This window comes from Mixia osmundae, assembly GCF_000708205.1.
Source record: "Mixia osmundae IAM 14324 unplaced genomic scaffold scaffold_3, whole genome shotgun sequence".
NCBI classification, from domain to species: domain Eukaryota; kingdom Fungi; phylum Basidiomycota; class Mixiomycetes; order Mixiales; family Mixiaceae; genus Mixia; species Mixia osmundae.
Genome location: NW_014575561.1, coordinates 198,106 through 223,416, shown reverse-complemented (window position 1 = coordinate 223,416; position 25,311 = coordinate 198,106). Strand labels below are relative to the sequence as shown.

Here is a 25,311-nt window from a genome sequence, read left to right as displayed (position 1 = left end):
CATGGTCTCGCGCGAGCAATGCAATGCATGTAAAGTCGGTCAGACGACTCCCTTGAGCATCGCTACTTCGGCATTGATGATAGAGCTCGTCGCTGCGCCGATGGCCACATTGTTTGATAGCACGATGAATTTGATGTCCAGCACGGGACAGTCTCGCACTCTGCCGACATTGACGCCTGCGCCGTCTTGGAAGTATCTGTCTAGTCTAGGTTGCGGTCGATCCGGTTCTTCGTGTACATGGATCACTGCCTTTGGCGCAGATGGAGCGCCTAGGGATTGCGCCTCGCAGGTATAGGAGCGCAAAGCTTCTTCGACCTGTTCGGGTGTGGGCGGTGGCCTCTTGGCGAAACTGATGGAGACGGATTCTGTGTGGCCGTCGAGAACAGGTACACGACAGCATGTAGCAGAGACTCGTATCGGCTGATTCTGTCGGAGGTCGAAAGAAGTCAGATCGGAGGATATGCCGCCAAGGATCTTGGAGGTCTCCCATTCGATTTTTTCCTCTTCGCCAGAGATGAAGGGAACGACATTGTCAAAGATGTCCAGAGAGGGCACACCGGGGTATCCTGCGCCAGAGATGGCCTGCATAGTATTGACGATCACTCGATCGATGGGTCCGAAGGCATCCTCTATCGCCTTGAGCGGTACGACGAGGCCTGTCGTCGAGCAATTGGCGTTGGTGACGATGAAGCCCTTCTTGAGCGGCGGCTCGTGTTGCGCTCGCTGATGAGGTACGATGTCTAGGTGATGCGTATTGACGAGGGGCACGATGAGCGGCACCAACGCTGCGCGACGGTAATTTTTTGCGTTGGAGAAGACGGCCAAGTCTGCCTCCGAGAATTCTTGTTCTGCAAGCGAGAGCACGGTCAGCTTGATGCCCGACATGGTGTCGGGATGTGCTCGCCTATCTCGCCGGCAACATCATGATCGAGACCCGAAAAGACAATGTCGCAATCTTTGAACTGAACAGCCTTGCACTCTTGAACGATGAGTTGTCTGGCGCTTTCCGGTATGGGATATGCCTGTTTCCATCGCACTGCTTTGATGTAAGGCTGACCGGCAGAACGTGAGGATGCGCCGAGTGCATGCACCACAAAGTAGGGATGTGACTCGAGCTTGAGCAAGAAATTCTGTCCCACGGTTCCTAGCGAGCCAAGTCGTCAGCCGGGTGGACGTATACTGCTGCATTGCTTGCCTGTTGCGCCCAGGATGCCAACCTTGAGCTTGCGGGAGCTGGCGCTTGCAGTCATGTCGGCTCGAGAAGCGTTGAGATCAGTCAACAGCAGACAGACGACGAGCGACAGAGCGCGTCACGGTCGAGATAGCCTGCTGAGGATGAGCGGCTGACTCAGATGAGCAAGCATGGCTCTCAACAAGGCAAGCACACGATTGCTATGTCCCCTTTGCCCCATGCAAGCTCATCGAAGTACCCGCTTGCAGGCACACACGCTTGCCAAATTGGCCGAGGAGCAGGCCGATCAAGGCAAGCTCTTGGCAGCAGTATCCACCCGTCAACAAGCAGCTGCAGCCTACACGACAGCTAGTCAAGCCACCACCGATGCATCGGCACGTTGTCGCTCCGTCCTTACTTGTTTCGCCCGAGCTGACTTTGCCGAGCGATAGGCTACTGCTATGCTCCTTAACTTGTCCGCCGCGCAGACAAAGCACGCAGGCGAGCTGCAGTGGCGTATCGATATTTCATCCCACAAGAGTGACCCCGCTCCCTCTCGGACTGCAGGCCAGAGTCACCGGCATGGTCATTTAGGCCCACGGCAACCTACTGCGCCGCGTCGATCAACCACCGCGCCCGCGCAGCCGTCCAGGCTGCAACAGTCTGTGGCATCCTCCGCCTCGAGCAGACTGAGTCCGAGCAGCTCGCTGTCCTCTGGCGAGAGCTTCTCGATGGTCAGGTCGAACGCGAGTGAAGCCGATCCTTTCAGCCAGTTTATGCGCATCATCGACGATCTCCAGGACAAGCTCACGAAGCCCGTTGCCTTTGCGTCAGCGCCCATTTCTGGCAAGCTGAGCCCAGACAGGCGGAAAGTGACGTCCGATGAGATTGACCGCCTAACAGAGAGTTTCTTGCTCGTGCCGCGAGAGGTGCCTGCGGCCTTCCTGGTTCGCCCGCAAGCAGAAGAGCGGCCGGTGCAGATGCTGGCCAACAATCAAAGGACGGTAGAAGAGCTTCTGATCGAGAATGCATCACTGAAGAGTGCACTCGATCGATTAGCGAAAGAGCACGAGCGGCAGAAGAAACTGATCGCACGTCAGTCGGAGGAGCGTGACTCCATCAAGCAGAGCGTACTTGACTTGTCACAACAAGTCCGTCGCAGCGTGGACAGTCAGCCTTTCACAGCGCAGAAGACGGATTTGGCGAGGATAGCAAAGCTCGAGATGGAAAGGGCGGATCTCGAAAAGGCTGCCGCCGAAGGTGCAAAGTACAAGATGCGATACAACGCACTGAGAGAAGCGATCAAGAAGCGCAGGGCTGCCAAGGACACGAACAAGGACTCCGCACATGTTGTTGACACGAATTGATGCACGAGATTGCCAGCCGAGTCTGGCTTCCAACCGCGTGACACGCACGACACAGAATTGATCGACCTCGTCAAGTGACGCGCTTCGGTTCTCTGCTGGGGCATGACTGAAAGTGAACCGCCTGCTGCACCTGGCTCATCTACATCGCCTTTGCCTCAAGAGAGTGCTGCGCTCGCTAGACAAACAGCCGCAGACGCAGCTCTGGCTCGCAGCAACACGATCGATCCTGCAAGCACGCAGACACGCCTGCGCGAACGGGACGAGAAAGTGAAGCTCTTGAGGATCATTGACGATCTCGTCATCGACAAGAACGATCGCACGGCCGCCTTGGACCTCCGCGACCTCTTAAGAACGCTCCTCTCGAATGCGCAGACGGGCGAGCACAAGTTCCTAACGATCAAGCTGGGCAATGCCGCCATCAAGCGCAGATTAGTTGATCGAACGGGAGGCACCGATTACCTCTGGGCAGCTGGCTTCTACAGAGAAACTAAGGTAAGCTCGATGCTCATGAGCGCCGCCTGCCTGACTCATGTCGGGAGCGAGCAGGACTTTCAAATATTCGCAAAGTACAGCGAGGCGCCCTCCGAGCGCGTTCAGACTAAGCTCAGATTGGCCATCGAGACTCTCATTGATCGTCAGCGTACCTGGACATCACATTCCGAGTGGAGCACCAACCTCAAAGAGAGAGAAGCGCGGTTGGAAAGCGAACGTAAACGAAATGCTCTTTTAGCAGTGCAAGAGGATCATGCCTCTCGCATGGAGCGGGAGGAGCGCAAAAGGGCCGCAAGAGCTTCATTGGCTACGCTACCGCAGCCGAGCGAGGCAGAACCTCAATCATCGCGCTACGAAAGCGGAGCAGCACGACTAGGTGGCAATGATGGCCCGAGTGATACTTTTGATGACTCCTCATGATGTTCAGAGCTGGTGATATAGCAGCAGCACGTCATGACGGAGTATGCGGACGAGCGGCAGAACAATTTTCGAGCACCGCCGATGTGATGCCGCAACGGGACCAGGCTGCAGTTTGCGCCGTGATGGTCTCTTGTGGCCGCGTGCGCATGCTTCATCGCTCTACAGAGCTGAATGCTCGCCGGTGACGGCAGTCTCAGTCATCTGCAAGTTGACGAGGTTATGCCTTTTGATTTTGTCTGAGAGTCTATGCTATGCCACCTGGTCAGCACGATTAAGGCTTCCGAAAGGTGTGATGAGTATGGGACAGGTACATAACACCTAATAGTCAATGTAGTTCTTAAATCGCGACACGACATTGCGACATTGCATCGACGCATCAGTTTCCCTGAAAGACTTCGCAAGCTTGCTGCGTTGCGTGCGATGCGCCGTATGGCCCCGCCACCCCCCGTTGTTTCCCTATCCGCCCCGCTGAGCCCCTGTTGACCCCGCTGAGGTGCAAGGCGGAGAAGACGGTCCCCGCCGCGAGCGAAGGGGGCGTCCCCGCACTGGCCAGCAATACAGTCACGTGGTACCATGTTTGGGCAGCGTCAAGCCTTTTTTGCCCGCCCCGGATCGAGCTGAAAAGCTACCAGATACAATACGTAGGCTAATCGAGCTGTATACTTCATTCTTGGATGGATTTGACCACTTTGACTTTGAATTGGTGTACGCTCACAGCTTCAGCTGAACAGACCGTAGGAGAAGTATGAGCGATGAATGTTCAAAATTTGCTCTCTCGCATCTCTTTCTTACGACCATGCTGCCCTAGCGTTTTGTGACTTCGGTGACCCTAGGTCACGGGAGCTCGGCGATCTCGGCGATCAATGTCACGTGACCTAGGTTCAGCGACCAGGTGCTTTCGTGGCGAGGGCACAATCGTCTTCGATCAGTCCTCGACCGCGCTCTGTACGGGCAATCGTGGCCAAGACTGCAAACAGAGTTCGACTGGATCGGTCGAAGTCGAACCACTATCTTATGACAACGACGTGCGAAGAGCTAGCGCGAGCAAGGCGTCTGTCCGGCCTCACTTCATCTGAAGCATCACAGCTGTCGCCCGATGACTCATCATGCCTCTGGCTCCACACGGTCAAACGCGTTGCACGGTCTGGCTCACTTGCGTCTCGCGCATGACAATAATGCAGATCTAGAACCATTCATTGGACGTGGCTTAATCAAGGTCGGCAAAGAAGGTGCTGCTGTCCAGCTTAGCTCTTCCTCTGCAGCAGAGCTATGAAAGCGTGGGGCTTCATTGACTGGGAACCCGCTCCAGTTGCTGGCTTGCCTGCCTCTTGGCGCGACAGCGTGTACATCATTTGCAGGACGACTCCGCAAACCTCGCGGCCTTTCTAATTCGAGCAACATTCAGCAGGCACACTTACATCACAATGTTGGCGCAACAGTGCGCATTGCAGGCCGCATATTGACGCATGAGCCGCCGGCAATACTGCGATTGCACTGCTGAGCTTTCTCGTCAGGCAAGGCAGTCGCCGACCTTTGTGTTGAAGCCACCGCCTGGAAACGGCTCGGTAGCTCCAGTGTCACTTGTTGCATAGATTGCAGGCTCTGTACAAAAATGTAGATTAATCTGAGGGTAAGCAATCGATGAGAAGCCATGAATGGAGGACGTAGGAAATCAAATGATAAATCATCTGAGATGAGTCTGCGAGGCGCGTAGCACGAGGCGACGGAGGAGCAGCAACTTGAAGCACGAAGCACAGGCTGGATGGACTTCCCATCACCTAGCTTTGACGAGTCTCGACCAGCTACAAGCACTCGTCAGGCAGGTCAGCACATCGACGAACCGCGCTCGAGCACCTCATCGAGCCACCAGAATCAGCCAGGCTTGCCGCTACAGAGCAGCAGCGGAGCGATCAGCGCGAACGCAGGGCCGAACTTGTATACGCCGCATTCGTCCGGTGGAACGGCGGGCAATGGCAGGCACGCGCATCTTGGCGACCCAGAATACAGAGAGTCGCCAACGATGGTAAGCTCGACGAGCGGCCTTCGCTCAGATTCGCGGTCCATGTCTGGCTCGACAGCAGCGCAGTCTGTATTCGGCCAAGCGGTGACGAATGCGGATGCTGCTCGGTTAGACAGTCAAGCCACTGCCAGCGTGCGAAGACCCAGCAGTACAGTCGACACGCTCGTGAGCGGGCCTACACCTCTATCTGGACTCAACATATCCAATGGTAGCGGCTCGCTCGGTCCGTCACCACTCAGCGCGTCTGCGGCCACCTTTACCGGCAATGCGAAAGCTGGCATGCCAATTGCACCTGGCGCGCCAGGCATTGATGGCCCCGTCTTTGATGAAGCCATATTACGCACTTTGTGCGGTCTAGACGTCAGACATAACTCAGTCGGCTTGGGCAGGGTACTGATACGTGTCTGGGGGACAGTGCGGTCTGCCGCTTATGCTCGATAGGCTCAAGCAAAGTCTGGGCTCTTGCAAGGTAAGTCGTTAGTCGCGACGTCCATCCTGTGCTTATACGGAGTGATTTAGGAAACCTCGACATTCCTACGAAAACGAGCGCTCATCGAAGAGGACTACGCGCGGCAATTGATCAAGCTTTCGCGTGGCACAGCTGAAGCCTACTCGACCTCTGAAGGCAAAGCCGGGTACGTGATGTACCACCTCAACATAGCGTACGGGCTAAAATGCGTGCGTCTCAGGACCTTTGTATCTTCCTTTCAAAGCTTGCTGCGAACACATGAATTACTGGGCGACAACCGGCTAAGGTTCGCGCAGCAGCTTACTGAGATGGGAGGTCATCTCCTTGACATCTCTAAAGAAGTCGAACGCAACCGCAAAGAGGTGAGTGCCGTGCTCGCTGAGCGGGATTTTCGTGAGCTGACTTGCATTCGCAGGCGAAGGATCTTGGTGGTCGGCTCGAGCGTGGTCTGCTGGACATAGAAGGCTCGACCGATAAGGTGCGCGCTCATCTCGATCGGACGATGCGATCTGACAGCCCGCTTCAGGCACGGCAAAGATTCGACTATGCAGCTGAGGATTTAGAAAAGTTCTTGGTAGCGAAAGCGGGCGAATCGACCAAGGATGTCAATGCTGTCGCACATTTGGGCGCCGCGTCTGGGCCTGGCGGCAAACGGGCATTTGGGAAAGCCATCAGCAAATTTGGGGCAAAGAAGAACCCTCAGCAAATGCAGAGACAAGAAGAGGAAGCACGGTCACGCATGTCTGTTGCTAGTGACGCATATCGCAAGGAGGTCCTTTCGGCGCAGCAAGCGCGACAAGACTATTTTGGTCTTCAGCTGCCTCGCGTACTTCGAGTCGGTCTGCCTGCGAACTTTCAGTGACAGAACACTGAGGACCGTGCTCACGCAGAGTCTGAAGGAGTCAGCAGACGAGGTCGATACAGGCCTGCAGTATCACATAGCGCGCTATGCCGCTCTCTTCGAGGCTCTACTCGTCAATGATGGACTTACGATCTCGCCGGCGCAGCCTGAAGAAGGACCTGGTCTTCGCGGCATCGCAGAGGCGATAGATAACGGCTATGACTTCAAGACGTACCTGCAGAATTACGCCAGCGGCTACGCGCAAGCGGGCCACAAGGGACTGCGGCGCGATGAGCTAGACGACGAAAGCTTCGTCAGTCGCGAGCATCATCGCTTGATCAGGCTGATGTGACGCGCAGGCTATGGTCGGTTCATCACCGCAGCCTAGGCAACAAAGGCAGGAGTCGGTAGCCGAGCCGCCGAGTACAGCTGTCTTTGGCGTCGATCTGAGTGACCAGATGATCAGAGATGGCGTAGAGGTGCCTCGCGTGCTGCAGAAATGTGCAGAGGTCATAGAGGCTTATGGCAAGTCGTGCGACTACAGCTTTCTATCGATCGAAGCTGACCGAGTCTCACAGGCCTGCAATTGACGGGCATATATCGACTCTCCGGCACGACTTCGCGTATCAAGGCGCTCAAAGGAAAGCTTGACAAAGGTATGCATGCTGAGAGAACCTCGGGATCTGAGCTGATGCCGTCCAAACAGATGTTGAGACTGTCGACCTCACTTCTGAAGAGAACCTCACGGACATCAACGATATCACTGGCGTACTGAAGCTTTGGTTCAGAGAACTACCGGATCCGCTGCTGACTTTCGACCTATATCATGGCTTCATGGAAGCAGCGAGTGCGCCAATGGCCTCACAAGCCCTGCATGAGCACTGATGCCTGCCTGCAGAAATCGAGAACGACCGGCTGCGGCATATTCGACTGCACGAACGGGTCAATGACTTGCCCGATGCACACTACGCGACACTCAAATTCCTCATGGGCCATCTTCACAAGTACGTTACGCTTCCAAGCGATGCACTTTTCTCTGACCAAACGCATCGTAGAGTACAAGCATATGCCTCTGTCAACTCTATGTCTCGCTCGAATCTAGCCATTGTATTCGGGCCGACACTGTTCCGGCCACCGCCAGGCGAAGAAGGCAGAGCGTTGCAGGATGCGTCGGTGCAATGCAAAGCCATCGAAGAGATCCTGTTCCACTACGAGGCGATCTTTGTCGACCTGGACAACGATGCCTGAGCATCATCCCCCGCAACAGAGCGCTCCTACTTGTCATCTGTTTTGGTGCACGAATGTATGTAGATCTACGAGTCAGCGAGCATGCCTGCTGGCTGGCCTGCCAGTAGGCACGTCGGAGCGGCGAACAAACACCGTCAGCTGTGAAGACGAAGCCTCCGACTGGACTAGAAGCAGCAATCGCAATCGAATGGGCAAAGCGGAGTATCACCGCCGAGGCCAATCTTAAGCTCGGCGGCATCATAAATTGGGAGCCCGTCGTCTGTCCGTCGACCTACCAACGTGAAGTAGTGAGCGCTCGCTTGATTTGGTCTGTAAGCTCGACGCACGAGTAGTACCTCTTGAGTCGCCAAACGCAGCATCCTCCTCCGTCATGGCAGGACGTGAACGCTTCGTCGCCGCCGGCTGAGCCGACGAAGGGTCTACGACTGTCTCAACCCTGGTGGCCATTGCCGCGTCACTCGTCTTGCTCGCCTTGGACTTGAGCTTGTCAGCCTGCTTGCTTGTCGTGTCGGTAGCTGCGGGCTTGACGACAGGTTCAGGCAGCGCCTTTTGGGTTTTGACAGATGTTCTGCCGCCCTTCTTGGCTTTGGCGCTATCAGACGTGTTTGACGTCGCCGACTTGTTCGCAAAGATGTCGTCAATCTCTGTGCTCTTGGCCATGTCTGACAGCAGGTGCGCGGGGCTGACAAGCTGATCGACCTGCCGGAGCCGACACCGATCGATAAGCGCTTGACAGCGCGTCTTTGCAGCTGCGCGACGCTTCAAGCCTCAGATGACGACGCTCATACCCATCCAGACGAGGCTCCAGCTGTCCCGCGAAGATGTCGGGACGCCATTCAATCTGCGGGATCGCGGCAGCTTCCCTCGGCTAGTCTGCGAGGAAGAAGCAGAGCTCGACGCACTCGAGGAGGCTTCAGAAGCAAAGGCAGGCACGGTCCGACGTTAATCTCTCGCCGGCTGACCAGACAGCGCATGCAGATGCGCACAATAAGGACCTATGGCTTCTCCTGGATCGGAGTCATCGGCAAGTCTACCAATCTCGAAGAGGTTCGTTCTGCGCCGACGCGATGATCTGTATGCTTACGCGAGGCTACATAGGACGCAGACGACGATCTCAATGCGGCAGAAGAGGCTGCTTCCCAGCGTGCGGACATGTCCGTCCTCTTCAGACGTGAGCAAACGGACAGCACGGAAGCTGCCAATGGCGAAGAGCAAGACAACGGCGAGGCAGACCAGACTGAGCCGCCTGTCGACGATGCAGAAGACGCGGATGGCACAGCGGACCACAATTCGTTGCCTGCTAGCAGCACTGGGAGCGAATAGATGGCCAATCGCTCGCATTTGCACCATTTCCCGTTCGGCGCGTTTTAGCGCATTGTCGGTACAGACTTTGCAGGTCGCTCAGTAGATTTGTTGTTGTGTCCAGCATGTTATCATCGAGCACGCGATGACCTCCGAGGCGGCGAGACTTGCGAAATGATGCAATGAGCGCTAGATGGTGTCTTCGTAAGTCTCTGCTACTTCGATCGTGCCTGCAGACAGAGACACTTTGGCCCTTTTCCCAGGACCTGTTGACTCGATAGCATCCGAACGACTTCGTTTGTGCTGTTTAAACGGTTTGTTGATCAAGTGTGCCTCTGGCATGTGTTGATGATGCTCTTCTTCTATTGGTGCAACGTGCGCGCAGGCAGCAGCTGGAGTCTGATCGGGGAAGTGTTTGCTAATGATTGCACAGATAGCATTGAACGAGTCGACCTCGTTGCCGCCTCCTGGCGTAAAGTAGATGCGATTACGTCGTCTTCGTGCTTCCATCGAACTACACGCCCCTCCCATGGTCAGCACAGAAGACTTCATCGGTAGCAAGGGCGCACCGATTGACCGCCAGACGAGTGCCAAGCTTAGGCTGTGCCTTGCCACGCGACTTGCTGCCGTCGAGAATGTCGACTGCAGCCCCGGAGCGCTCGTCTACGGTCGCATTGACGTAGCCTTCCGCTTGCATCCGACGGAGCATCTGTGCTGCTGTAGATAGATCGACAGCTGCAGACAGATGTCAGCGCAGACCGGTGGTAAGGAGAGTATACACATGCATAGCTTTTGCTTGAGTTCGATGGCATTGGGCGTCGAGTCCCTGTGGTACGCGACGACCACTGGAGCGCATTGTCAGCGCAATGGCGGCCACCGGGAGAGGTATAGACGGACGGGCGCGACGAAACAGAGCGAGTGAGCGAAGGTTCTCTAGATGAGACTCGATTTGACCCTCGGCGATGATGGGCAGGAACCGCCCGTCGAGCAGACGCGTGTACGAGCATTGAAAGCAGAAGAAGCTGTGTGGAACCTTCTTTGCATCGAATTGAAAGTGCCTGCTCCGCAGATTGAGCGCTGCGCCCGGCTTGGCAATAGCCAGACTGACCCGTAACAGGCAGCATGAACCCAGAGCGAACAGCCGTCGCAGCAGATCATGGGCGTGCCATCATCTCTGGCATCTCCACAGTCGCAAGGACGTGCTGGGCGAACCTGTTCGGCCGGCTCGGGCTCTTCTTGAGTGGCTTCCAAATCAATCAGCTTGTCCTTTGCGGCAAGTTCATCGACGTCAACCATCGTCGCATCTGGGTCTGATCTACTCGCGGGTAATGCAGCTTCTGAAGATGGGTGGGTGGGTGAGACGTGGCGCTCTACCATTGCTGTGCGTGATCGCAAAGACTTTGGCGGCGGAGTGAAGTAGATGCCCTTTTGGGGCTCAACACGCTGAGTGGGCTCGAGTTGAGAGAGCGTCGCTGGTCGGCCAGGTGGATAAGCCTGCCTCAAGCTTCTTGTCAGCGCCACGAGAGCACGGCAAGAGGTACATACAGCTTGCAGGATCCGCGCATTGTCTGCGGCCTCGTCGATCTCGCCATCTTCGAGGCCATCTGAGCCGACTGGAATAGGCACAATGTTACCACGAGCATCCCATCGACCCAATGGTCGACCCCAAATCGTGTCCTTTTCAGCGCGAGCAGGTACGTCGACATCGTCTGTGGTCATGCCGGCAGTGGACTGAGCGAGCTTCGCCACGGCTTCTGCATCTTCCTGAGCCTCCGTGCGAAGACAGGCCGTCTCGGCATCCCAGACGACTTTGCGTGCTTGTGCAAATGCGCGATTGCGGACTATCTCTGTCTCGCGATCGTCGGTGCGTGCTTGCCGAGCAACAGTGGGCGAAACGTGTTCTGGCAGGTGAGATGCGACCGAACACACATTGACAGAGACACTGCTGTCTTGCTCAACTTCAGATCCAAGTCTCGAGCGAGTGACGTACCCGTGGAAGCCAGTCTCGAGTCGGCCTAGGCTGGTACGCTCGGGTTCCTCGCGGGCGGAGCGCGTGCCAAAGTAGAATCGATCTGCGTCGACTTGGGCCTCTTTGAAGAACGGCGGCTGGTAGTCTGCCGGACAGGTCGGGGTGTAGTACAGCTTCATGGTGATGAAGCGACGTCGGGGGAGCTCGGACAGCGATTGGGTCATCGCAACGAGGCGACGGATGAGAGATTGGACTTGCTTCTTGACGTTGCCTTGCGTCTCTGGCTCGAAGGTGAAGCCTTCACCGGTGAGACCGGTGCGGGTGATACTCATCTGAGGTCCATCTGCCGGGCTGGCGTAGCTGAAGTTGAATCTGCGGATGCTCGTAAGGAACGGAAGCCAGCGGGAAGATGAGCGAGAGCGCCAACGTATAGCACTCTACCAGGTTCTGCTGATCTTCTGGATCGAGGAAGACAGCAAACAGGAGACTGCGGAGGAAGGAGCGCTCCAGAGCATCGTACACGCCTTGCTCGAGGTAGTCGAGCAGTCTGTCTGCCTCTTGGGATCGATTGCGAAGGAGCTGCTTGACCCTGACGCCGCTCGTGCCTGGTCTCCTTGTCGACTTGCTCTGATCAGCCGTGGCGGGAGCAGACGAAGAGATCTTGCGCTCGACGAAGCCGTTCTCTGGGAAAAGACCGCGAAGGTAGGCGATACAGCCGATGCCGGTCGAGAGAAGCGTCTTACAAGCCTGAAGACTCTGCTGCTGGGTGATCTGCTTCTGATCAGAGGCCACATCTTGCACTTGTCGAGTCCGTACGCTCGTGGACATGGTAGAGAGAGAATAGAGACCGAGGGTGGGGTTCAGTGCGATGGGCGGAGGCTCAGCAATCAGGAGAGAGACGCCCGCCCAGCGATCGACTTCAACAAAATTCGCGCCCCACAAATTTCTGGCGAAGGGCGAGATCATACTTCCGCACGAGATAGAAGAAGAGGCATGCATGCTCGTAGCTGTACATCACACTGTATTGTATCATCATCACACAGCTTCGTCAATGAGTGCCTGCAGCGTCGAGCGCATGCTAGGCGTGCTTGCGAGGAGCTCCTTGACCGCAGACGTCAAGGCTTCCGGCGAGTCCGACGCGTAACGGGCGAGTACAGTCGCAGCAGCTTGATTGGCCGTCTGCTGAGTCACTTGAGACTTCGCGTTCGTACTGGACTCGAGTCCCGTTGCGACCGCGCGATCGTCGTCGACGTTGACCTCGAGGCTCGCCACCAGTGTGCTCAGGGCGGCTAGTCGAGCCTGACGAGACAGCAAGACGTCTGCTCGAGCCAGCTGGAGCAAGAAAGACTCTTCCGCCAGTCTGCGCCGCAAACGCCAGTAGAAGAATCGCCTGCTGTTCTGCCATTCGAGTTCTTCGCGGATCGTGCCCTTGGCCTTCATGCGCTCTGAGCGGTCATGGAGGTCTGCGAACGAAAGCGCCAGCTGACTGAATGTCGGCATCAGCAGCTTCTCGCGCTCCGACAGCTCGGCCTTGACAGCCGTCACGTCTGAGCCGGCGGCATTCGCTTTTTGTTTGAGATCTTTGTAAGTCGGATCAAGTCGTTCCATAAGCGAAAGAATCTTGTCCTTGCGGAACTTGATCTCGACGATGCCTTCCGGTTCCAGCACACCTGCTCTCGACGTTTTGTCGGCGTACATCTCCATCATGCCCTTGTCGTTGATCGAAGGGTCGAGCACGACCCAAGCACCGCCGCGAAGCTCGCCGTTAGGCACGATGTAAACGAATGCAGGCGATTTGTACGATGACAGACCGTCGACAATGAGCGATCCTCTGTGAGTCGTTTATCAGTCCACATCTTTGATCATATCAAGCAAGACTGACCGCTTGAGGACCTCGTCGAACATGTCTTGCTGACCGCCAGAGAAGCCACGCCAATTGGCAAAGATGATGAGCGGAATCCCTTCGCGATCAAAGTCGGCAATCGCTTGAGCTGTCTTGTGAGCCGAATTGGGGTACCAGACCTGTCCAGCTTCCATGATTCGCTGCTCTTGCGAGGTTGGGTTGGCAGGGTCTGCCGGCACGACCCGTTCGATCGTGCGCGTCTCGACCGCGATGACACCCATTGGCAGGCCGCCGAGTCGTGCACGTCCAATGACGACCGTCTGCGCCCAGCCAGAGAGCGTCTCCTGGAACGAGCCTTTGTCGAAGAAACCGGGAAGCCACTTGCCCGTCTCATCGTCAGCCTTGCCACTGATGAACCAGCGAGGGTTGTAAGCTCCCTTGGGCGGCGTGTATTCGACCGGTCTGTCCCAGCTGTCGGCAGTGGGGAAGCTAGGTGGGACCTCGCCTCGTCGACACGGCACATATGAGAGCCATCTCGTAACCGCCAGCACGCCTTCGAGATCGTTTGCTGCGGTAAGATGGGAAACGCCATTCTTGTACATGATCTGTGTTCCGCCGAGCTGAAGGTTTGACGAATAAACCTCGCGACCGAGCACCTTGTTGAGTGCATTGGCTCCGGTCAAGATGATAGGTTGGCCTTCGACTTGCACGGCTCTCTGCCCGAGACGGACGAGATACGCACCAATTCCTACGCTTCGGCATGTCACGAGCGTGATCGTGAATATGTCATCGTAGGCACGCGAAGTCTCGCCAGCGATCAAGCCTGACCCTTTGAGAGACTCGACACCAAGGCCTTGTTGAGCACCGATGATGGCTTTGATGCGATAACGCGTTTCGCTCTCGTCTTCGATCTTCTCGGTCACGACACTGTCGCTTGAGCCCTTTGCGTTGAGCTCGCCTTGTCGCTCTGGCGTCAAGTACAGATACTTGAAACCTTTGGCTGGCTGGCCAGCATCGTGCCAGGCAGCGCTGAAGAGATCCACGATCTCGTCTGCGATGCCCAATCGTGCGCCCGAGTTGGCAGACAGATAGATGCGGGGCAGACCCTTTTCGCGAGCAAGTCGCGTCACTGCATTGAAGTAGTCGTCTTCGGCCGGACCGAAGGAACCGATCCGGTGAGTGATGTCATTCGCGATGACGACGACGTCTCGTCCATTGGGGTACTCTGGCGTAAGCATTGAGAACATCCAGCCGACCATACCGATGATGTTGCTGCCGGGAGGACGTTCGACCGCCTGGGGTACGCCAAATTCGTCGATGACCAGTTCGCGCGTCTTAAGCGGGTCGCTGGGTGCGTGAATCCCCTTGCCATTGTCGACCGCATCCTTCCATTCGCGACGCAAAGCTTGACGGAAGAGGTCAGGGAAGTCGTAGGCATATGTCGTACCAACGACATGTGCCTTGTAACGACGAGGCTGAAGCCATTCCTTGGTTGGATAAGGGTAGTTGACTGGCTGCAAGTGCAGCGCGCCAGCAGGTCCGATGGACTTAAGGATTGCGCTACCCTTTTCGGTCGTGACCTCTCGATAAGCCTCATACTTGACGACGAAGCCAGAGACGTTCTCGATGATTGCTCGAATTGGCTGCGTGTTGCCAGCTGCGTCTTCGAGGATCATACGGATCTCCGAGCTAGTCACACGAAGTCGCCAGAGACGCTTGCCGTGACGGTCGATGAAGCCGGCGAGCGCAGCTTGCACCTCCTCGAATTCGACCTGCAGCGAGTAGACAAAGTTGAGCGAAACATGGTTGACGTCTGTCGTACGGTGTGAAGCGCTGACAACCTCGAGCGTATTTAAGATGTCGCTGATCAGACGGCTGCAACAGTTCTCAGCATACGGCCAGGACGGATAGCTGTGTACTTACTCGCACTCAGCAATCAAATAGTCTGCCGTACGCATCGTTCCGCGAAGACGACCGGGTCGGACCAGAGCCTTGACAAAGAAGCGAGAATCTGCAGGGTTTTCCTTGCCGACGGCGTGATAGATATGGATCTGTCTGTTCTCGACATGGCAGGGAGTAATGTTGAACTGCGCAAGCGAGCTCAAGTTAGCGGTATCACACTGATGCAGGCACGTAACGTACGTTAGAGAGACGATTGAGCTCGAGCTGGTAAGCCAATGCGGGCTCGATGTCACGGATCGCGCCAAGTTCTTGCCATTCGCCAGACTCGGATGCACGCATGGTAAAGTATGAGGGGTATTGGCCTTGTCTGCAGATTGCGAATGTGACTCGCCTGAGGGAGCGTCGCTGCAGCTGGTCGGCAGCCTCGTTTGCGATGCGGTTGAAAGTAGCGCGCCACTCGTCATCGCTGCGATCCTCTGAGGAGGACTTGCTGAGCGTAAGCGCAATGTTGATGACGTTGCCACGATCGGATTCCTGTTGACCGTTCGGCTGCAATTCACCTAGTCCCGCTGATGGCAGAAGATCGAGAGCACCGGGAAGGTAACGCACTACGTCAGTCAGACTTGTCGCGGCATACATGACCCCATGTCGGAGCGGCTCGACTTGTCCTCTTGCGAGAACGTAGCTCAAGTCTGAGAACGATGCTTGACGAACGCGGCTATCGTCCATGCGACCGCCGAAGTGAGGACTTGCGGGCGCTGAGCTTGCCTTTGAGAGCTTGAATGTCCACAATACGGCAAGAGGGTCGTCTTCGAGCGAGTCGCCGAGCTCGTGGTCAATATGAACGACGTTGTATGCTCGGTAAGCTCGACGAACGTAGACTTCAAGTGCCGCGACAGAGATCCACTTGTTCGGATTATCGAAGAAGGTCGGCAAGACGTCATAGACAGTGTGCCGCGAGTCAATGAGCTCTCGCAAGACTTCAAGTGAAGGCTGCAGATCGGGCGATGCTTCGCCATAATAAGTCTGCGTGATCGAAGCGCGCAGGATGTTCTCCATCTGGCCCATACGCTCCTGCAGTGAAGGCAACTGGCAGTGAATGAGCACCTCGCGTGCTTTAAGGGCAACCTTGCTAGTCTGCTTGCTGTCAAGATCTGCAAGCTCACGCAGAACGCCGCCAAAGTGAGACTCGACGGCAACAGTTGAGGCCGTGTTCTGAATGAGATCGAGCAGAGCGAGAACAAATTGGCTCTTGCTGCTCGCTTTCTGATGCGACAGCTGAAGATCGACGACCTTCTGCAGATCGTCGCGATTTGCGTCTCGTAGCGCCAGGATGACATCTTCGCCTCCATTACAGAATAGCTTCTCCACATCGACATACTCTTGCAAAAGGGAGGCCATCGTCTTCCATTCGTGCTGCTTGAGACCACCACTGTGTCGATCGATGATGTCGGTGAGTGGACTGATGCTGGCGCGAAAGACGACCAGATCTTGGGGTCGAATGGAAGCAGAGATGTAGCTCTCGACACCACGACGCAGGCGATTGGCTGGAAACTCGCCTTGCTTCGCGTGTGCAGCGTCCAGCGTCGAGCGAACCGTCGCTTCGAGGGCAGCTGGCATACGACCAGACATGGCGGACAAGACTGCGCTTGCTTCGCCATAGGGCAGCTCGGGATCACGCAAGACGGCAATGAGCTCCTTGAGAGAAGAGTGCATGACTGCAGCATTGTCGTATCCTGCCAGGATATTGTGGAAGAGCTCGGAAAGTTGCGCGAAGCGCTGGTGAGGCTTGTTGCCTACGATTGAAGGCAAGCCCATTGGCTGAAGCTGGCCCGAGAAAGGCTTTGCATGATGGACACGGCTCGGATCGTCAAGTGTCAGAATGCCGAGGATGTCGCCAGGTTCGAGCGTCGTGCCGGGCTGCTTGACAAATTGAGGAACACCATCTTCAGCGGCCACGAGTGGCATGTACATCTTCATGACTTCGATCTCGGCGTATGCGTCGCCTGCCTTGAGATGCTCGCCGCTTTCGACGAGGAATCTGATGAGCTTGCCCGGCGAAGGGCTGCGAAGCTGCGTAGGGTCATTCTGTGATCCTTATTAGCGCAGACAATGTGACAGAGGACGAAGGCGCACCTCTGACTCGATCAAGCAGGTCTTGTGGTCAACCATGAGACGCAATGCGCCGACTTCCTCACGCCAATAGAGGGCGTGTGATTTGCCATCGAGGAGCACGAGCAGGCCACCGTCAGCGAGTGAGCGGGCACCAACAGACGTCTTGCCGCCATTCAAATCTGCCGAGAGGTCAGTAGCGATCAACACAGATTCTCCTGAGCTTACAGAGCGTCCACGTTGTCTTGGACGAGCGAGCTGCGGTGACAGAGTATTTGACGTTCTCGTAGATGAAGTCAAGCAAGAAAACGGTTTGGAGGATATCGCGACCAGGCACTTGACCTTTATCGAGGATGCGCTTGTACTCTGCTGCGCATGCTTCTGCAGCAATGTGCGCCTTTGCCACACCGCCGCAGATGACTGCGAGCGTCTCGTCGGGTCGCTCGGCGGTAAGCTTGTTGCTAATGAGATCGTCGAGCCAGCCCGTCGTGATGGTATTCGACTCGAAGGCTTCGGTTTCGAGCAGCTTGATGAGATATTGCACCGTCGTCATGAAGTCACCTCTGATGGAGAGCTCCTTCAGGGCTACGACCATGTTCTTTCTGGACTCGCTTCGGTCGGCACCGTAGGCAAAGATGTGACCGAATTGCGAATCTGCATATTCGTGCAGACCACCGGCAGCAGCGACAGAGAAGTAGCCCCAGACATTCGTGTTCGATCTGAAGTTGAGTTCTTGCAGAGTGCCACTGGAGGGCTTGAAGCCAGCATCTGGATTCTCTGCAGTGATTCGGACAGCGACAACGTGTCCCTTTGCCGATGGCTTGCGCTGGGTCTGCGCAGAAGCTGGATCTTCGAAATCAAAGTCGATCTTGCTCTTGCCGTGGGGAGATTTGCCGTACAGCGTGCGAATGTCGCGAATGCGATGCAGCGGTATGCCCATGGCAATCTGGAGCTGAGCGGCAGGCAGATTGACGCCACTGACCATCTCCGTCGTAGGATGCTCGACCTGAAGACGAGGGTTGAGCTCGAGGAAGTGGAACTTGTCAGTCGCTGCTTCGTACAGGAACTCTGCAAAAGTCTGCTCAGCATCGAATCAGCGGCATGCTGTCAGACGTACCTGTCGTTCCGGCGCTGACGTATCCGACCAGCTTGGCGAGTCTGACAGCGCTCTTCTCCATTTGTTCGAATGTGCTCGCGCTAGCAATGGTGACAGGAGCCTCTTCGATGATCTTCTGATGACGGCGTTGCACCGAGCAGTCACGGCCAAAGAGCGAGATGGCGTTGCCATACTGATCCGCGAGGACTTGCACCTCGAGATGCCGCGCGCTGCCTGCGAGTTTCATGATAAAGATGGGCGATCCTGGTACTTCGCCTTGGACTGCCTTGAAGGCCTGCATGAATCCCTGGGGCGAGTCGACCTTGCGGATGCCTTTTCCGCCACCGCCCTCGCTCGCCTTGATCATGACGGGCCAGCCGATCTTCTCGGCACGTACCAGACCGTCTTGGCCATCTTGGGCACAAGCGCGTAGGTAGGCATCCTCTGGCACCTCAACGAATCCTTGACTGGACATTTGAGTATCCGAAATACCCGTGCCCGACCAGGGCATGCAGGGCACATCGGCAGACTGTGCGACGATGGTGGACGAGATCTTGTCGCCCAAGGATCGCATGGCAGAGCCAGGAGGGCCGATGAAGATGATCTTGTGCTTCGAGGCGGCAAGCGATTCTGGCAGACGAGGGTTCTCGCTTGCATGACCCCAGCCGGCCCAGACAGCGTGCACTCCCGTACGCTCTGCGACGTCGAGGATGACGTCTACGTTGGCATAATTGTTGTTGTTGGATCCGCCGGGCACTTCGACGTACTGGTCTGCCATGCGGATATAGTCTGCGTTGACCTTGAGATCTTCCGGTGTAGCCATGACGGTGAATTCGATAGCCCGCTCGGTGCCGAAAGTCTCGTAGGCCCATTTGCGGACGGAGCGGATCTCCTTGACGGCAGCGATGCCATTGTTAGCGATCAGGACCTTCGTGATGACCGTGTGACCGCCCCTCGAGCGAACAAAGTCGGCCACACGTGAGGGCGTGGACACATCGAGCGAGTTGCCGCCGACAAAGTGCTGCACTTTCGCATGGGCCTGACGGAATTGCGCTTCCTCTTCAGCACCGGCAATGTCGTCTCTGCTCATGCTGGCGGGCAACGAGCGCGTGGACTGGTCGCCGTTGACTTTTGTATGCTCGTGCGAGCTCATCGTAGGCTCGAGCACGCTTGAGCTATGCGAATAAGGGTCGGCACTGCTCGACAATCTGCGTCGAAGCACGTCAGTCCGCTGCGACGCATCAGCTCCTCAAGTGAGCTTACCTGTCCCGAGCACGGCCTCCTTCGCGCTTCCTTGCTCGCTGAAGCTAGACGCACAGCGAAGGAAAGCAAGCCGCAGCTGTCGAGGTTCGCCTCCACAAAGTTCGTTTGGGGCACACCACTCGCCTTGGGGTTGGTTTTCGTTCGCGTTGAGTCGGACGGGGCACTGCTGACGTGTTCGCACCCTATGCGCACGACGTGGCAGCCACGATCATCCAGCGACACTGGCATTTCGACGAGTCGACGATATGCAACCTCAGCTAGAATTGTCCTAGCATTCGGCAGCACCTTCATTGAGGGTTCCAGGGAATCGCAGCTGTCCGACTGCCGTGCTGTACCTACTGCATCCTACTCCCTCCTCGAAGTTATCGCCAGCAGGGCACCGTCTCATAACGCTCCTTGAGCGTCCTAGCTAGCATCTGCATGCAGCGACAATAGATACATGACATGTGTTGGATGCTCTCCAATACGTCTCATTTGCCTCGTGCATTCTGTTGACAGCTCAGACATGCCTGACCGTGCATTCATGGGCATAGAGAAGCATCCAAGAACAAAAGCCTAACAGACACCTTGACCTGTGCTCTCCTGTGCCGAGTCGAGGTCACTAGTGATGGTCACATCCCGTTGTAAAAGCAGTGCATTTCACACCTCTAGCACGCAACAGTCTTCGAGGAGCACAAACCGTGAGAGAAAGTCTATTCGACCGGTCGTCCTGCCCGACGCGCCGAACTCAAACAACAAGAACCCCCAGACTTGCGGCGCGAAGCTTCGCTGAGCCAGTGTGCGCTGCTGGCAGAGCCGTCGTCGACAAGCACGACGTGACACGCGAGGACAGTGTGTCGGACGCCTTGCCAGAAGTCATCGAGGTGAGCGCACCGCTTCGTGCCTGAAACTGCATCGCAAGAGTCGACGTTCGACTTGGCGCGCCAGCAGGCTTCAAGGGAACGTCTGCTGATACTGCTCGGCGCCGCGACAGATAGCCCCTAGAGTGTCTGAGCGTGATACGTCTCAGCAGTCGAGATGGCAGACTTCAACGAGACGAAGTACAACGAAGACGAGGCGATCAGCATGTCTCACGATATAGAAGACGAGATGGACCGCGACGCCAAGGCTCGTGCAGCCGTCGATGATCTGGCGGCCTACGAGTCAGATGAGGAGACCAACAGGCCGACAAGCGAGCTTCCCAGCGGTCGTCGTTCGCGCGCCACGTCTGTCGGCTCAGCTCATTCTGGACGATCAGCACGATCCGGTAGACGCTCCCGTACCCGTACCGCCGACTCGGAAGCAGATGCCAGTCAGATCTACGGAGACGATGCGCGCTCGATCAAGTCGCTCAAGATGGCAGGCTCGCGGCCTCCCTCGCGAAGTGGTCGACACGAACGAAGTATGAGCGGCCAGTCGACGGCCACTTCCCTCAACGCCGACGACAGATCAGAGGGCTACCTTTTCTTGCACGATTCGGTGGATCCCGCTCTCAAGCCCAGCTTTATCGAAGCAGACGGCAAGAAGCCGGATCTCAAAGACGGCTTGGCCGCGCCGAGCGTTCACGGAAGCTACGTCTCCGGCGGCAAGGACACCATCTTCACAAATTATACATTCACCGGTCCAGCAGCTGGACCGCCCATTGACTACATTGCCCAAAGTGACAACTTTGGTCCCGAGCAGGCTTGGTACTTCCTCCGCTCGCTCATTGGCCTCGAAATCGCACACGAAGCAAGGTATCTATGGAAGCTCGATGATCTGTCGCCAATGTCACCTTACGATATTGAGGAAGAAACTCTCCGTGATGGCAAGCCAGTTGCACTCCAGGCACCCATCTTGCGATACTTGATCAAAAACTTTCTGCTCACCCTGCCTTTCGTCCGGGACACGACGAGCTTGCATGATCAGAGCAATCCTCTGAGCGGAAGACCAGAGTCCTACCTTGATGACAATGCCACATACACAGGCGACAAGCTCACAGGTCCCGTCTTCTGGGTAGAGGGACTTCAGCCGCTCATGCGAGCCGTCCATAACCTTGACTTGTCAGAGCCTGTCGATCAGGGCCGTCGCTCGCTCTCGTCGATCCTCATAGGCTACTATGGTAAGCACATGATCGAGCGCTTCATCGGCACAGGTCTCAAGCTCTCGAGCGGTGAGACGATTGGCGAAGTTGGCGCAAAAGGCCACCGTCACTCTATGCTCAACCCACTTATCAACCTGCAAATCCCTCGTCAGCCTGGCGCAGGTGCCACTGTTCGTCCACGCTCATTCGGACCTGGTCATGTTCTCGCTAGCCCAGGCTCGCCGAACCAGGACGGCAAGAAGCGCACCTCTCGCGGCCTGTCAATGTTCTTCAATCGCTCAGGCAGCAGATCTAGCAGGCCCGAAACGCCTCAGAGTATGGTCAGCTCGGCACCTCGCCAGAGTGTCCTCGCTGCTCCCATGACTGCAGCCGTCTTGCCTGCCATTGCGGACGACGACGACGAACGCTCATCTATCGCTCATTCTGACATTACTGAGCCCGCACCTCAGCAGGCTCCTTCTGGTCTCGTGGTCACTGATGACGCTACCGATGGTGCGGTCACTCCACGGGCTTCGCCTGGACCAGAGGTCAAGCTTGCTGGGTCCGCGTCATCCGACGTTATTGGCGGTCCCGAAGAGCCGCACAAGAGCGAGCAGCTTGCTAGCAGCAACGCGCAAGAGCATCATGCTACGATCGCGAGCGAGCCAGCCGCTGAAGCAGAGAGCGAGGGCGAAGAGGCAGATGTCACATACCTGCCAGAGCGAACATCGTCGATGCGCGACCCTGCTCTTGCCCGTGAGAGCAACGTAAGAGATAGCTCATCCACTACTGGTGGTATCTCTGCCTGGGTTGGCGGCCTCTTCAGCGCAGCTAGTGCTAACACTGCGCCCATCCAAGAAGAGGACACGAAGTCGCCAAAAATGGCGTCATCGGTCGATGGCACGGACACCGAAGGCGATACAGACTACGAATCGATCATCAACGCCTCATCAGATGCAGGCGATGACCACGTTTCGGCGCCTGCTGCACCTCCCATCAGAGGCCTGACCGACGTCACCAATCTTCAGACTCATTCGAATGGCTATGGCTCTGCCGACGACACTTCTCCCACGCTCGTCTGGACAGAGGGTACCAAGCATGGACAAAAGGAAATCGTGCCTGTTCCCGGAAAGACAGAATACCTGCCGGAACGTGGCTCGTCGATGACCAAGTCTGGACGTCTCCCTGCTGGCTCCGAATGGAGCGCACCCATGGTTCTACCGGACAACCTGCATTCGGTTGAGAACATTGGTGCCACGAACATCGATCCCGAGGAGCTCGCTCGTTTGCCAATATCTGTGCCACTGGTGCCCAAGAGCGGACACCCTTGGCCCTGGGGGGCGCCCGTCCCATTTTGGAAGGGCACACCCGTTCATCGAGTTGAATGGGGTGGTTTCGAAGCCGATGTGATCGGTGTACGCAAGTCTGCGTTCGGTCACAGCTTCATCATTCGCGTTCGCCGACCTGGCCGTCTTGACGAATATGTCCTCCGCGACGAGGCACAGTTCCGCAAATATCTTGCCGCACTTGACAAGGAGTTTCCGGTCGCTCACGTACGTCGGATTCCATCTGGTAAGATTCGTCCAGAGGACGACGTCGTAGACGGTCAAGCGCTCGCTGCCACCCTCGCAGCAAAGGAGAAGAAGCCTAAGGCAGCAGCAGCGACATCGTCCGCACCGGCGCAGCAGCCTGCAGAGCCTACGCCTGCACGTACGATGCCTAAGAAGCAGTCTTACGGCGGCTCTCGGCTTTCGCTTCGTCTCAAAGAGGCCGCTCGTGATGGCGTCAAAGCACCCGCGGCTAGCGTTGCCCCAGATGCGCGCACAGAAGCGTCCGCACGAGCTCCCGCTACCGAAGTCTCTCGCGCAACCGGACTCAACACTCTGCGTGCCGGCAGTGCAGCTTCGCCATCGGTAACCGGCGTTGGTAGCGCCATGGATCAGAAGGCGATGCCCGCCCATGACGCCCTCCGTCGCGCTCTGCGAGCCTGGCTTCGAGATACGCTCTCTGTACGCACCGTCGGCCACAGCAAGGAGACTGCGCAATTCCTTTTGCTCGGCCCCATCTCACCGAAAGAAGCAGACGTCAAGGACATCCGCAGACGAGAAGTCATTGATGAAGCTCGCAAGGCTGGCCGCGTACAAGTCGCTCAAGGCGCGGCCGAACGCACCCGCGCCATGCAGACTTTCTGGCATGAAGCATCTGACGAGGTCATCAATGGCGGTCAGTCTACGCAACTTGGATGCAGTCTGTGGCTGACGTGCTTTTGCTTGCAGACGGCCTGCTCGCGATCTCGGAGGCCCTCAGACAAAGTCCGACCATTGAGGGATTACCCACGAAATATCAGAAGAGTATCGAGTGGATGCGAATGGGGTATGTGCTTTTGCCTGCCTTTCAATCACATGCTGACAAGTACGCGCAGTCTCGCACAAGGCCTGTACGACCTGCTATGCTGTGGCGAGCATTCAGCCGCGCTCTTTACCAAGGTAAAGGGTCTGCATGCTGCCTTTCCATGGTTCTTGGTCAGGCAAGCATTCAAGATCCCGAGCACGAATCTTATGGCGAAGGCGCTGCAAGATATCCTGTTGGCCAAGCCCTTTGGTAACAAGAGTCTCTTGCAGCGAACGCTTGCCACTGTGCTCGAAGATGATCCGACACAGCTGCATCAACAAATCGAAGCCTGCCGTGCCCGCATCTCAAGCTCGGTTATGTGCGATAAGCTGACGGCGTTTGTCTATTCGTCTCGGGACAACAAGGAGATGGTCCGTCATCACGCTGAGGATAATAATCTTGAGCTCGTCGTAGCCATCGTACGCGGCGCCGACATGCCACGTCTTGACAAATTCGATCTCGAGCGCATCTTGAAGGCCGGCAAGCAGTACCGGGCTTTCATGAAAAAGAGTCCAACACCCGTCGCGAAAGCTACTCAGGACAACCCTAGCATCCGGCTCATCTTTGATCTGCAAATCTTCCTCCGTCTGATCTCGCGCGAAAGAGACGCACAGCAGATCCGAGGCCTGATGACAGAGGACAGCACTGCCGAGGCACTCGAAGTCATCATTCAGCCCATCTTCGAGCTCATCAAGCGTACGTACAAGACGGGCAACATGTCAAATGCTCTTGGCGATCTACAACGCTTCCTGGATCAGCTCATCATCATCGTCGATGCACTTCGATCACGGATCCAAGATCCACAGAAAGCAGTCCGTATCTTGGCAAGGCTGCTCTCGCGCCACCAGCAAGCGCTCTACACGTTCTTGCACTTCATCCATCGGGATGATACGGTCATTGAGGAGTTCTTCCAATGGTTTTGGACCATCACAGTGTTCCTCCGGCGAGGTTTGGCAGAGACAATCGATCTCGACGCGCTCCTACCGACAGAGACGAATGACCGCAATTACCTGCTTGACGAAATTGACGACGTCGTCGAATACCAGCGCAAGAAGCGCACGAAGCAGTATGAAGTCATGTGCCGGCGCTACGCTGGTGAAATTGACGGCGATGACCCTGTCATGTGCGTCTCCTGCTTCTCTTGATCCATGTGCGCGCTGATGCACGTCCTACAGTGTCGAGGGTGATGGCTCGGGCAAATCCCGACTGACGCCGCTCGTCGAGCCGGAGATCAAGTCACCGCGATTGGTCGAGATTCCAAGGTGCATCGACGCATTCAGACAGGCAGTCAGCCACATCTTCTCAGTATGAGAAATCGCACGCAAGGGCCAGCACGAAGGGTGCAAGGGGCGATCAGTACATGC

At 56.5% G+C, this 25,311-nt stretch overlaps 11 protein-coding genes across 11 annotated transcripts; 7 read left to right on the top strand and 4 right to left on the bottom strand.

The window, feature by feature from the left end:
- Nucleotides 1–39: 39 nt before the first annotated feature.
- On the bottom strand, nt 40–1,250 carry L969DRAFT_93099 (uncharacterized protein; the record flags this gene model as incomplete). Its single annotated transcript, XM_014713699.1, has 3 exons — nt 40–848; nt 905–1,144; nt 1,196–1,250. The coding sequence occupies 3 exons, from the start codon at nt 1,248–1,250 to the stop codon at nt 40–42; spliced, it is 1,104 nt and encodes a 367-aa protein (XP_014569185.1).
- Nucleotides 1,251–1,304: 54 nt separating this feature from the next.
- Nucleotides 1,305–2,581, top strand: L969DRAFT_85731 (uncharacterized protein). Its single transcript, XM_014713698.1, has 3 exons — nt 1,305–1,377; nt 1,441–1,566; nt 1,624–2,581. Exons 1-3 carry the CDS (start codon nt 1,363–1,365, stop codon nt 2,536–2,538), a joined length of 1,056 nt encoding a protein of 351 aa, XP_014569184.1. The 5' UTR covers nt 1,305–1,362; the 3' UTR covers nt 2,539–2,581.
- A 40-nt stretch (nt 2,582–2,621) lies between these two features.
- On the top strand, nt 2,622–5,081 carry L969DRAFT_102046 (uncharacterized protein). The gene is made up of 4 exons (XM_014713697.1): nt 2,622–3,030; nt 3,085–3,424; nt 3,472–3,631; nt 4,537–5,081. Exons 1-4 carry the CDS (start codon nt 2,641–2,643, stop codon nt 4,721–4,723), a joined length of 1,077 nt encoding a protein of 358 aa, XP_014569183.1. The 5' UTR covers nt 2,622–2,640; the 3' UTR covers nt 4,724–5,081.
- Nucleotides 5,082–5,212: 131 nt separating this feature from the next.
- Nucleotides 5,213–8,028, top strand: L969DRAFT_93096 (uncharacterized protein; the record flags this gene model as incomplete). The annotated part of the gene is made up of 12 exons (XM_014713696.1): nt 5,213–5,830; nt 5,886–5,939; nt 5,990–6,105; nt 6,160–6,301; nt 6,355–6,417; nt 6,466–6,774; nt 6,830–7,093; nt 7,140–7,305; nt 7,359–7,436; nt 7,487–7,627; nt 7,679–7,784; nt 7,836–8,028. 12 exons carry the CDS (start codon nt 5,213–5,215, stop codon nt 8,026–8,028), a joined length of 2,250 nt encoding a protein of 749 aa, XP_014569182.1.
- Nucleotides 8,029–8,192: 164 nt separating this feature from the next.
- On the bottom strand, nt 8,193–8,688 carry L969DRAFT_46299 (uncharacterized protein; the record flags this gene model as incomplete). The annotated part of the gene is made up of 2 exons (XM_014713695.1): nt 8,193–8,299; nt 8,355–8,688. 2 exons carry the CDS (start codon nt 8,686–8,688, stop codon nt 8,193–8,195), a joined length of 441 nt encoding a protein of 146 aa, XP_014569181.1.
- On the top strand, nt 8,595–9,432 carry L969DRAFT_338279 (uncharacterized protein). The gene is made up of 3 exons (XM_014713694.1): nt 8,595–8,953; nt 9,007–9,075; nt 9,127–9,432. The coding sequence occupies exons 1-3, from the start codon at nt 8,801–8,803 to the stop codon at nt 9,349–9,351; spliced, it is 447 nt and encodes a 148-aa protein (XP_014569180.1). The 5' UTR covers nt 8,595–8,800; the 3' UTR covers nt 9,352–9,432.
- An 87-nt stretch (nt 9,433–9,519) lies between these two features.
- Nucleotides 9,520–12,127, bottom strand: L969DRAFT_46200 (uncharacterized protein; the record flags this gene model as incomplete). Its single annotated transcript, XM_014713693.1, has 8 exons — nt 9,520–9,844; nt 9,900–10,065; nt 10,110–10,175; nt 10,228–10,388; nt 10,439–10,824; nt 10,876–11,272; nt 11,321–11,671; nt 11,727–12,127. 8 exons carry the CDS (start codon nt 12,125–12,127, stop codon nt 9,520–9,522), a joined length of 2,253 nt encoding a protein of 750 aa, XP_014569179.1.
- A 161-nt stretch (nt 12,128–12,288) lies between these two features.
- On the bottom strand, nt 12,289–19,649 carry L969DRAFT_22502 (uncharacterized protein). Its single transcript, XM_014713592.1, has 8 exons — nt 19,516–19,649; nt 18,274–19,460; nt 17,385–18,224; nt 17,181–17,338; nt 15,285–17,132; nt 15,066–15,229; nt 13,182–15,017; nt 12,289–13,130 (listed from the first exon to the last, which is right to left on the bottom strand). The coding sequence occupies exons 2-8, from the start codon at nt 19,403–19,405 to the stop codon at nt 12,335–12,337; spliced, it is 6,774 nt and encodes a 2,257-aa protein (XP_014569078.1). The 5' UTR covers nt 19,406–19,460; nt 19,516–19,649; the 3' UTR covers nt 12,289–12,334.
- A 32-nt stretch (nt 19,650–19,681) lies between these two features.
- Nucleotides 19,682–20,173, top strand: L969DRAFT_85723 (uncharacterized protein). The gene has a single exon (XM_014713692.1). It carries the CDS (start codon nt 19,700–19,702, stop codon nt 19,913–19,915), a length of 216 nt encoding a protein of 71 aa, XP_014569178.1. The 5' UTR covers nt 19,682–19,699; the 3' UTR covers nt 19,916–20,173.
- L969DRAFT_46489 (uncharacterized protein) lies at nt 20,123–20,467 on the top strand (the record flags this gene model as incomplete). Its single annotated transcript, XM_014713691.1, has 2 exons — nt 20,123–20,218; nt 20,309–20,467. 2 exons carry the CDS (start codon nt 20,123–20,125, stop codon nt 20,465–20,467), a joined length of 255 nt encoding a protein of 84 aa, XP_014569177.1.
- Nucleotides 20,468–20,532: 65 nt separating this feature from the next.
- L969DRAFT_46989 (uncharacterized protein) lies at nt 20,533–25,258 on the top strand (the record flags this gene model as incomplete). Its single annotated transcript, XM_014713690.1, has 4 exons — nt 20,533–23,779; nt 23,833–23,929; nt 23,979–25,070; nt 25,123–25,258. 4 exons carry the CDS (start codon nt 20,533–20,535, stop codon nt 25,256–25,258), a joined length of 4,572 nt encoding a protein of 1,523 aa, XP_014569176.1.
- Nucleotides 25,259–25,311: the final 53 nt, after the last annotated feature.

Excerpts from the sequence above, each read along its gene's own strand:
- L969DRAFT_85731 (XM_014713698.1), top strand. Across the intron at positions 1,567-1,623 it reads AAGCCACCACCGATGCATCG|GCTACTGCTATGCTCCTTAA; the intron begins GCACGTTGTCGC and ends GCCGAGCGATAG.
- L969DRAFT_102046 (XM_014713697.1), top strand. The coding sequence starts at position 2,641 with ATGACTGAAAGTGAACCGCCTGCTGCACCTGGCTCATCTACATCGCCT. Across the intron at positions 3,031-3,084 it reads GCTTCTACAGAGAAACTAAG|GACTTTCAAATATTCGCAAA; the intron begins GTAAGCTCGATG and ends GGGAGCGAGCAG. Across the intron at positions 3,425-3,471 it reads AGGTGGCAATGATGGCCCGA|CAGCAGCACGTCATGACGGA; the intron begins GTGATACTTTTG and ends CTGGTGATATAG.
- L969DRAFT_338279 (XM_014713694.1), top strand. The coding sequence starts at position 8,801 with ATGACGACGCTCATACCCATCCAGACGAGGCTCCAGCTGTCCCGCGAA. Across the intron at positions 8,954-9,006 it reads AGGAGGCTTCAGAAGCAAAG|ATGCGCACAATAAGGACCTA; the intron begins GCAGGCACGGTC and ends CAGCGCATGCAG. Across the intron at positions 9,076-9,126 it reads AGTCTACCAATCTCGAAGAG|GACGCAGACGACGATCTCAA; the intron begins GTTCGTTCTGCG and ends GAGGCTACATAG.
- L969DRAFT_22502 (XM_014713592.1), bottom strand. The coding sequence starts at position 19,405 with ATGAGCTCGCACGAGCATACAAAAGTCAACGGCGACCAGTCCACGCGC. Across the intron at positions 18,225-18,273 it reads CGTCAGCGCCGGAACGACAG|AGTTCCTGTACGAAGCAGCG; the intron begins GTACGTCTGACA and ends AGACTTTTGCAG. Across the intron at positions 15,230-15,284 it reads AGCTCAATCGTCTCTCTAAC|TTCAACATTACTCCCTGCCA; the intron begins GTACGTTACGTG and ends TCGCTTGCGCAG.
- L969DRAFT_85723 (XM_014713692.1), top strand. The coding sequence starts at position 19,700 with ATGCGCACGACGTGGCAGCCACGATCATCCAGCGACACTGGCATTTCG.